Consider the following 11,562-nt stretch of genomic DNA (forward strand, 5'->3'; position numbering starts at 1 on the left):
TTTCTGGAAACAAGTAGAGCTTTACGAGGCCATCCCAGTGATGCCCTTCCCCCCCTATCCTGCTCTGAATCAGACAACACCTGACTCACCTCTGTAGACACAGCTGGCTTTTACCTAAACCCATCAGGCTCTGTGGCGTCAATCCGTTACCCATAACCTCCTCCCTCTGTCCATCTCTTGGCCCCAGGTTTGGTAAAATGAACACCACAAAAACTATGCTTTCTGCTGAGAAGTTTCAGAGGTATTTCTGCCTGACTTGAAGTTACAGGCCGTCTGCTATTTGATGAGTATTCGTGAGCTGGTTAAAGCCCAGCAATGCCTGACATGACACTATAGCCTGGAGTTAGTCTATAGCACAATAACCACCTGAGGCTAATATGATCATAGCTGAGTCAGCAAGCCAGGCGCCGATATGGATGGAATGAGCAGCCTATCAGTCACATGTTGCCAAAGATAAGTCTGTCTTCACATCAGGATTGGAGTCATCTTCCTTAAGACAGCCTAATGCTGATTACCAGATTTTTGTAAAGCTGATAAAGATAGTTTTGGGAAGTGAAGGTCCAGGATGAGTTAGATTCACGACGGGAAGTATGCAAATTAGATCTTTAATAAATAGGATTAAAATAAAAACTAAAAGTGGAAGAGGAATACTACTTTTTTGAACCTATTTTTTGCTTTTTAGTTAAATGTTTCAGTTCTGGGTGGATTAGGCTACTATAAGACACAGTCATTCAACATGACGGATACAATAATATAATAAATAGTTTGTAACATTGTGTTTTTGTTTGTTTATGTGTACAAAATGATGTTTCATTTTGAGTGAGCCTTTACCAGATTTGAATGTGGACCAGGAAACAATAATTCAATATGCCCATAATTACTGCAGAGATAAATAGAAACAACAATTCACAACATGGAGTATTTAATCATACGTTGCCGCTGGATACCAGCTGTTTATAATGGAAATGTAAGGCTTATGAATCTGGCGCCCTCTTTGGAGAAGTGCTGCTCAGCATGTGAGCCACTATTACTGAGAATTTCTCAGAAACCGACTGCACAATGCTGATGTGAATCATTACCTCATTGACGCGAAAGCAGAACTTCTGCCAACAAAAGAGAACATATAATCAACCTCTATAGCTGTTTCTTAAACGCTCATAAACATAGGAGAAATATTGTATTATTTAAAGTGTTTATAAGACTGTAAATAGACCGACGCTGTTAACATAGATTCATAAGTATTGCTTGGAAAACTCCTCCTTAACTTCATTTTTGGAGGAACAGCGGGGGGAGGGCGCTTCTCATAGCAGGAATCTTTAACAAAAAAAACATGCTTCCTGACAATCTGCCAAGAGGGAGGCTTTCCTGGAAGCGGAGGCGGAGTCTACTCTCGTTTATAATGGCTCCTCGGCACCTAAGCTTCACAAGTAACTCACAGCACAGCAGGCAAGCACTCGGGCACATAGACACCGAGAAAAGTTATAAAAAAAGTCTGAAAATTGTTTCAAAGAAAAACGTTTGTATCATCCGGACAGACGCTGAACAGACATCTATCCATCGATTTGGAATTATTCTTAAAGAGCGAGTTTGGAGAAACATTAAAGGTAAGCAAATGTTTTTTTTCAATACTTATTAACAATGTTTATGATAATATTAATTATGTTTAGCATGTTTATCTAAGTGAGTTTGTTGTGGTGAAGCCAGTATGCCGTGTAGATTGCGCAATTAGGATTACCATGTCTTTACTGGAATTGACCTGAGTGTCGAGGGCAGATTACACAAAAAAAGTTTCCCCGAAATGCCTGTAATTTACATGGACTCAATTAAGTCAACACGCTGTTGAAACCATGACTCCTATTAAAAAAGACCCAAACAGGATCATCCAGTTTGGGTCTTTTATTTAAAGCAGACACAAAAAGTCTTGGCGTCTGGAGAAATGTCCCCATCCTTAATATGGATGTTTAAACGCATGATGAAGAGAGCTTGCACATCTGGAAAATAAAGGTTTCCAGAGCTGCCTGAGCTGAGGAGTGTCTCATCAGACCTAAACATGAATAGAACAGCTCAGGGTTCATATTGTATGTCAATGTTAAACTTTTGAATTGCATTTGAATGTTTAGTGTCACGTTTTCCACACTGAGCTCACATTTCCTCTCTTGTTTCCTTAGGTGTTTTGACAAACTGCCCTCCCACAACAACAACCCTCGGAGCCTCTTTTGGACCCTACCTCTTCTTCTCTTGTCTGTGTGGCACCCAGTGCTCCCCAGGCTGCCTAAAGAGCGGGCATAGCGCCATGGTAACTTACAGCAAGTTTGACTCCGCAATGAGCAGCAGCATCTTGGACTCCAGCATGCGGCTGCCTCAGCGTTTTAAAACGTTCACCTCCAAAACCCAGTATCAGATGGTCCTCGCCACACTTCACAAGCTGCAGGAGAGTGGCTTCTATTGGGGGGCCATCACCGGGAAGGAGGCCAATGCCATGCTGGCGGCTGAGACCACCGGCACCTTCCTCATCAGAGACAGCTCCGACAACCGGCACCTGTACGCCCTCAGTGTCAAAACGGCGTCAGGCACCAAGAACCTTCGGATCCAATGTGACTCTTCCTCTTTCTACCTGCAAACAGACCCTAAGAACATTCAGTCTGTTCCACACTTTGACTGTGTCCTCAAGCTGATCCACTTCTACATGCCTCAGAGCAAAGTGAATGCTCGCAGTGGGAATATGTACTACATTTACTCTGGAGGAGAGAAGATTCCTCTGGAGCTCATCAAACCTCTCTCCTGTAACCTATCCACCTTGCAGCACTTGTGCAGGAAAACAGTCAATGGACATTTGGACATTTCTTCTAAAAGAGACCAACTTCCTCATCCCATCAGGGAGTTCCTCCAGGAATATGAGGCTCCTATCTAAAGTGGACTGATGCTCTTGAAGGGGCAAAGACTAAAAAGGAACCATATGGTTTCAGTGCAGCTAGTAAAGACACACGCTGTGGAATTAAGCAGAGACAGTCAAGCCCACGTTCGCGCTTGTGAAAAGGAGCAGTTTATTGTACTGACAAGATGTGTGTTGGTCTCACAGAAAAGTGGGCAACAAAAGCCCAAGAGAAGAGAAGAGAAGAGAAGAGAAGAGAGAGCTGCTGTAATATTGTGGTATGAAAGAGAGTGAACCCTCACTGATGACATACATTTTACTGAAAACTGAGGTGAAGCTTACAGTCAGATGTCTACTGTCTGATGACACACAGGTTCCCTCTGCTGCTGCTTACCTAATGTGCTGTGAGGCTGTCGAGCTCACACACATCAGACTCAGAAAATCGGCCATCCATTAAAGCTGGACAGGCTCTTACGGTCAGGCTGTTTTTTGCTGACCTCGGATGATAATCTTGGACGTATTAGACACGTCCGTCAAGCATCCTGGCACCTCTGTCCAGCTTGGAAATTCCCAGACAATGGAAACTTAGCTGAGTGGACACTGATGGCTTCCTTGGTGCATATTTGTAACAGCCACCATGGAAAAATGACTTAAAGTATTCTAACAAGATGTGGAAAGAAGACATGTTTCTGATATTTTGTTTAGATGAAGGGTTTATGCCAAACTTGCCTGAACTAGACAACAGTTTGTTGTATTACAAACATGACTGAACCCTAGAGGATCTTACTTGAGAGAACAGTACTACTGCTTAATATGGCTTTAGTGCTGAAAAATGTATACCAAAATATGTGGAAGTATTTTTGGCACAAACAGCATTGCCATTGCTTGCAGATGAATGTATTTAAAATGGTATCTGTCTTTTCCCGTTAAGGAAAAGAGTCATAATGTATCTTATTTTCATGATTTAACATGAGTGAAGATTATTTTTCTTGTGCTGTCTTTTATAAAGATGTACTTTTGCCAGCCAAACCACTGGCTACGGATGCTTGAATATATTTGTTTGACGAAGCAAGCAGACTGATACAACTTTGCACTTATTTATATTTGTAAAAGAACATTTCATTAATTTATAATAAAAGAGCACTATTTTTCTATGAAATGAGATCTCATTGTTTGATTTTTTTTATGATCGCTGACATTTTTTCCACAGGCAGACTAAACTTACTGAGTGTAACATTCTACATGTTATATTCTTGGCTTTTTAGGATAAATTTAGTAAATGATAAATGGACTGTACTTATATAGCGCTTTATCCAGTCTTTAAGACCCCTCTGTCATTCACCCATTCACACAGAGCAGTGTACCTTACTCTAGGACCTAACATTCACACACATTCACACATCGTTGGCCATGCCATCGGGAGCAACTCAGGGTTAAGTATCTTGCCCAAGGATACATTGACATGTTGACTGCATGGGCTGGGATCGAACCCACAACCTTCTAGTTGAAAGACGACCACACTCCCTCACAGCCACAGTCGCCTTTGTGTAAAGAGCACATTAGGTTTCATTAATTTGCTACAGAGGTTAGGTCACAAGTTCATTTTGTTTTATGGTTTCCTCCTACATTTTTGAACGTCACTATCTTCACCTAAACCCCAGATTACAAACCACATCTCTAAATGACATAGCACATTTAGAGATACCCTAAACGCAAACAGATGTCATTATGTTATCATTTTAAGAGCGATATTTTTCTAATGAAAATATATGTTTTGTGAGAAACAATGCTATCTGATTAGATTTGCCTTCAAACAGAACACAAATATTTTTTTGGTAAGCTGATAACTTCTTCCTGTAACAAAGCAGTTGAACAGCTGCTTCACATGAAATACAGCGGAACTGTAAAATAACCTCCCTCTTCTAGGGAAGTATGAGCTGACTCCTTTGAATCAGCTGTGACTCAAAGGATTCTCTGTAGGTGTAAGCGTGACCTAACATGCCCTCACATGTAAATACATAATGATGTCTGCTTAAATCCTGTGTACAACTTCTCAGAAATGCCCCCGCCCTGTATACATGCAAACAGTACACACTCAATTAAAAATATGTCAACACCTGTGCTTCAGTACATAGGAATTCAATTCAAGCCCTGTGCTGCCAGCTTATGAGAACAAAGTGTTCCTAACGTGTCTGGTCTTCTGTCTGTTCACCTGCACATCGCATGACCTCAGACAAACTAACCGCAGCGCTTATCAAGAAATATGTCAAACCTCTCCCTCCCCCCAATTTGAGAATTATGGTAAGAATTATTTTTAGAACTACACATACACACTACACACCTGTGCTCAATGGCCCTCTTCAAGTGCCTTGTTGTATCTGTATGTGCGTGAGTGGTTTCAATATATAGTCTCTTTAACATCCGGAAAATAAAAAAACATTCTTTCTTTGTCATGTTTTATAAGACAAGAACATATTTTATTTGGTAATTTCTGTAACCAAACTGAAAACAGGAATGTCTGTTTGTGGGTTGATGGCCCTAAATGTATGGGTACACTGCAAATGTGAGCTATATGTGTCCTTTAACTAGTACTACGACAGTTGATTTGAAACATGATTTTATACATGTTTCAAAAGTCTATAAAAACCCAATGCACAACTTCAGTATGCTATCCCAAATAAAAAATAGGTCTAACAGAGGGTCTAACCTCCCTGATATTATTACTGCATGAAGTATACCATAAGAAAAACATAAGAAAAATATCATTCAGAATTTGGTGTAATAACAATGCTCTACATTTGTGTCTGTTAGACTGAATTGTGACGAAGGGACTGCTAATTAAATGATTTTGATTATGATTTATTATAAACTACCATCCCAGATAAGACATCTTTATGATAAATGCATGGACCCCTTATGTCTAAACGCTATATAACATTAATAGCCACTACAGCCAGGAACATGTACACATTTACGACAAACCGCTAAAATAATGGATGAACGGGAATTTGCAATAACCTCCACGTCCAACATAATTACAGGAATCAGCCCCTGCTCCACCTGCTTCCATGGCACTTTATTGTTTCCTCCCCGCCTAAGGGGCTCAGTGCACAGGGTTCACAGACATGAGGGGTCTCTGAGGTGATTTGTGCTCTGTAAGTCGTACAGAAAACGGTATTACTCTTCTCACTGATGTCCTAATTTGAAACAAACATGGTTCTCCTGAAGTATATGGGCCCCATAGCGTAATGAATGCCTCATACTTTCTGAGAAATGATTTGCCTTCCATGTAAAACAGGAAATACCCCCACCCGGATTATTCAACAACTAAACAATCAGAGAATAATGGAAACATGATGAACTGCATGTTCTCCTGTTGAACTTCTTTACAGGGGATGATAGCAGAATATGACTGGAAGTTCTGAGTGGATGTCTTTGTGTATATTAGTACCAAATATTAGCAGGCTGTTGCAAAAATGCAGAACAAGAATAACATCACTTCACTCCCGATTCCCTGTTAGTCTGAACTCCAACTAACACACAAGGGAGATACATGGACTATAGCACAAGAAAACATGTGCATGCTTCTGTAAAGTCTATTATGGGTTTAGTGTTTTAGTGGTTTAGTTATCTCAATTTTAGTATTGTTCTAATATTGAATGAGAAGTATAAATACCTTTTCATTTATGCATTAAGTGCCTTCAAAACCAGTGGAAACCAGTCTAACCTTTAGGGGAGGGCTATTAAAAGCATGCAGGCTGGCTCAGGAGAAATTCTCTGGTAGTCTGTGGTCATGTGGTTCCAGAGAATAGCTCACACAGAGTCAGAGCACTGAGCATGCAAGCCTGATACTATTTTGACATTGTGTGCAAGCTTCCACTTCAGGCTTTTCTCAATAAATATTAACGTGTTGTTCACAGCTGTTCTCAAATACAGCCAAACAGTTTGCACAAAATACAGAACAGGTGAAAATGATAGCATTCCTAGTCACTCATTACACTGCATTAAGTTTTCCATTTGTTAAAAGACATTTTGAGGCTCACTGGAACCTTTTGTATGTATTTCATGTAGATAGCTTTAAAGCATTTATATTGGGCTAGTTTTTGGCTACAACGCGCAAAATACACTTATTGTTCTTGTTTCTGGTTATTATCATTCTTAACAATTCACGTTAAGCCTTATTTTGCAAAACAGGAGACCGTTTTTATTAATTGTAGGATAAATACATTTTAATCATTTTAAATATTGCATTTTTTTTTTAAAGTAATGTTTGTACAAATCAGACACCAGCTGTTTACAAATGTACCAATTTCCCAGCAGAAATGTCCCAGAACTTAGATGGATTTATTATAATACAAAAAGGTGGTTAGATGTAATTTTAGATTTATAAAAAATACAAACAGCCAAGTTTGAACATACATTTACACCAGCCTCTTGTTTGTATTATCAGGACGTGGGATTTTATGGGCTTAAGTATTGCTAGGTCGACATCCCACATTATTAAAGTGTACACTTACACAAACAGCAAATAAACAAACATGATTAATACTCACAAACATGGTTATACACATGGATTTGAATTTGGCCATGTGATGTGTCTTTAAAACTATATTAATGATATGTAAAAAGCTTGTTCCACTTATATTTCATCCTATGTATGCACTCTGGCACCAAAGCACAATAAAGATAAAATGTTCGTAGGATGATTGGACTGAACTTTAGTCTTATACTGTATTCATGAGAAAGCATAATTTAAAGATACCCCCAACAAGGACAGAAGTCACTGTAAATGGTCAGGTAACTTTGCATAGTCTGATAATACAATTATATTCAAAACACTTCCAGTTAAGTTTTGATTCCAAGCATGTGACTGGAACATTTCCATAGACATACGTTTTTGCATCGCTGAGGTAGCCTCTCTCCCATGAGGTTTTGACAGGATGCCTGTCTATCAAGACTCGGAAGTTAAGTCTTGCATGATTTTATTATCTAAAGACAGACATAATTATATAAAAAAAGAGACAAAACAGACAAGCAAGGGCTCCTGATATCACTGTGGGTCATTTTTAGCATTGTTTCTAGCATTAGAATATGGCAGAGCTAATGTCAGATAATCAGCAGCAGATATGTTCCTTTTGAATGGCTTGTTTTCTCTTTATTAGATATAGAGGACAGATAGACAGGAAAGGGGAAGAGGAGGAGGAAGAGAAGACATTCAGTAAACGGCCATGGGTCGGATCCGGTCGGATCTGGTCGGATCTGAACTCGATGCGGTATAAGGACTTGACCCTGGAACATGTGGCACCAGCAGGCAAGCCACCTGCACCCCATGAATAATCTTTAAGAGATTTCTGGACCATCCCCACCGAAATCCAGCCTCACAGTTTCTGAATAAAAGTGCAGACGGTCTGATGTTTATCTTTTTTATAAAGGAACTGGTTTTTCTGAGGGAACTACAGAGAGAGTTTGAATTGTTAGTTCCTCAGTGAACTGGGCTACCGTTGTGTGTAGGTATTGTCATTTTTCCAACTCCCAAATATTTGTTTTGCAAATAATGAGAAAGGTTGCCTCTTACTGAAAATGAATCCAGTTTAATTCTACACCATATAGCTGCAATGTAATATTTACATTAATATATTCTGCAATATAGGGGAAGTAGGACTATTATATTACTATACAATACACTAAAATACCATTGTTGTGAAAATACTGAATGTACTCTTCCAATATCAGAGTAGCACATGATAACAAAGGCCCTACGCAGCTGTGTACGTAACAGGAGGTATGATTACCTAGAAGAGCATCAGGAGTCAGGACACACTGTTTTAGGTATATAGCTGTGACAACGATTAACATGATGATTCAGCCTCTATGGAGATAGACATATGACAAGCATGATCATTTCTGACGTGGGCCTTAGCTAATCTAAACTAAACATTGTATACTGCTTTGAACCGGTATTCCTCCATCTTGAAGTGTAACACCCTCTCTTGTATATGGACATGTGAAGGACACTGTTCAGGAACTAGTTGTACCATATGCTCTGTATGTGATGACTACTTCCATTCTTGCAAGGATTAATAAATACATGTATTCTGATATTGAACCTCAAGCCTTTGACGAGTGATATTTTTCAAGCATGGGTACCATTTTACAATAAGACTATCCTTATAAATGATTCCTAAAGGGTTTATAATTAGGTTATGAATTAAGTTGTAAACACTTTATTTATCATCAATAACCATTTATAAACCAGTTATAACATAGTTTGGTTAACCAATATAAGACTTAGCAGTACAGATAAATGTGGGCTCACTATTTGGCAAGCAACCGGTAACAGTTGCCCTGTTTATCTCATGTCTTATAAAAGCTCATTAATGATTTATAAAGTGTTCACAACCTGATTAATAAATTAATTACAAACTATTCGTAAACCCTTTATAAGGGTAGTCTTATTGTAAAGTGGTACCAAAGCATTCACTGCATTCATTTTTGTAAAGTTGTGATAACAGCTTTAAAATCCTCCTTATCGGAAGCCTCACTGAATCTTGAACGCTGCAGAAATGCATGTTACATTCATATTGTGCTTTTATCTGTATGTGCGTCTAGTCATTTTGCCTCATTTGCTCTCTTTCAACTCAGAAACACGTGAGTCTGCAACCCCATTGAAGCTTCTGAGCGAGTGGTTGAGAAAAAGTGAAAGCCTGCTTCCCGCTCGTCTTTCCAGTCTCAGTGTGTTTACAATTCCACAACTGCTGGTTGCCTTGGAGACATGTCAATGGGCTCCAGATGCCAGATACGAGAGCCAACCACGGAGAAGCAGTGAGTCACCGTCACCGAGGCCCGCAAGTCCCGCCCTCCGCCTGTTCTCCGGGCACGCTCCTCCTGTTCCTCCTCCAGGTCTCCAGATTTACTGTTAGCACTCCACTTCCTTGTGCTCTGCTCCACTCCTCGGTCTGCCTGTAAAACTATAAATCTGCGCCTCCATCTTTTATTATTTGATCCTGAATCCTTTGCCACTTCAGCAGCTCTTTTTGCAGACTGTTTTATCACTGTTCTGCGTTGCCTCAGAATAATGCCTTCCAAGCAGAGAAGAGAACAAACTGATGGAGCAGGAATAAATATGAGGTAATGCTACAAAATTAGAAAGCTCTGACGCAATTGTGCACGAGCTCTTGTGGCAGTTTCCAAAATAACCATGGCTATATTTATGTCACAAGGATCCCGGATTTCAAGTTAGCATTACACAAAGAACATACATATCTTTAACTCCAAAGGCAAGGCAAGGCAATTTCATTTATATAGGCTAGCATCTTTCAACACAAGGCAATTCAAAGTGCTTTACAAAAATGAAAGACATTAAGAGCATTAAGAAACATATAATAAAAGGGTATTTAAAAACACTCATTTAAAAGCAAAGATAATAAAACATGAATAACAAAGGTACATGAATACAGATTACAGTGCAGCGTGAGATACACACATCTGAAATGTTTAGGTCTGACTCTCAATCATTGCTAACCTTTTAGCAGAAATAGTTTTCTTTGACCTCCATTTCTTTCTACTTCCTTTTTTTTTAACTTATCCTTTAGTTATTTCAGGTGTTTCATGCTAAACGCCTTTGGAAAATTCTAATCTGCAACCCAATATTCAGAAAATTCAACGGATCCTGGCCATATTTGTGTAGCATATCAAATTAATTTGCTCCCAGACATTCATGTGGCTTGCTAGTTTTGGACCCCATCTGTAGTCAAAAAGTCACCACTAACGGCCCGTCCACACGGCGGCGTGCGTTGAAGCTTCAACGCTTCTTCCCATTCACTTTGAATGGGGTGACATCAAGCTTTGCCGAACTGCATTGTGGTTCCGTCGCATCGCTTTGCTTGCGTTGCTCGCTTCAAAACTTTTTTTCAACTTTTGAAGCTTTGACGGAAGCGTCAGCCAGTCACGGGCGGCGGCGCGTGTGCGGTCGCTTATGTCGTGCTAAACCAATTAGTAAGTAGTACACGAATTCGGGGGGGCTACCGGGGAGCGATGGTAGTATTTTTTTAACGTCAGGAAACTTCGGCTATGCGGTGACACGTTCTCGTGGCTGTGAGTGGACTCGGCCAAGGGCCATCTTCACCACTCCGGATGGACAGACGTCGGAAGGGTAGCCGGTTTGGGGCAGCAGGTAAGCCCACAACCTCTCCCGAGACAGTGTCTTGACCAGTCTAAAAGAGGGCGACACCGTCAAGGCGAGTTACGGCACTATTTTGACACCTTCCATTGTAAATTTCTTACTGACGTGCAGAGGCTCACCGCGGTTTCTGAGCAAAGTTTACGTCATGTTACGGCAGTCGTATAGACGCGTGAGATCTCATATATGAACTTTATTAACGAGACGTCGTAACATGATGCACTAACTTTGGACGTCCAGTTTAGAAAGAACGCGGGGAGTCGACTACAACAGTGGTTTAATGGATGGGGTGAAGCTTACACACAACACCAGCGGCGCGGGGTTGTGCGGCTCGGTTGCTGTCGAGTTGCGTGGGACGGGCATCACCGTCATCGCATTTGGCGGCAGTGGCCGTCGCGCGCAGCGTTGCGAAGGCGGCGCTCCGCACAGCTTTGGAGTTGTTGTTGGTAGTGTCCTTAGGAGCGGCGGGGCCTGTGTGTTCGTGCGCAACTACCGTCTCGAACATTGACCG

The 11,562-nt window shown here is 40.5% G+C and overlaps 1 protein-coding gene across 1 annotated transcript; it reads left to right on the plus strand.

Moving 5' to 3' along the window:
* Nucleotides 1–1,429: 1,429 nt before the first annotated feature.
* LOC104962285 (suppressor of cytokine signaling 3-like) lies at nt 1,430–4,031 on the plus strand. The gene is made up of 2 exons (XM_010790719.1): nt 1,430–1,604; nt 2,169–4,031. Exon 2 carries the CDS (start codon nt 2,294–2,296, stop codon nt 2,909–2,911), a length of 618 nt encoding a protein of 205 aa, XP_010789021.1. The 5' UTR covers nt 1,430–1,604; nt 2,169–2,293; the 3' UTR covers nt 2,912–4,031.
* Nucleotides 4,032–11,562: the final 7,531 nt, after the last annotated feature.

The sequence above is a fragment of the Notothenia coriiceps genome, unplaced genomic scaffold, assembly GCF_000735185.1.
Source record: "Notothenia coriiceps isolate Sejong01 unplaced genomic scaffold, NC01 NC01_scaffold00001471, whole genome shotgun sequence".
Classification (NCBI taxonomy): domain Eukaryota; kingdom Metazoa; phylum Chordata; class Actinopteri; order Perciformes; family Nototheniidae; genus Notothenia; species Notothenia coriiceps.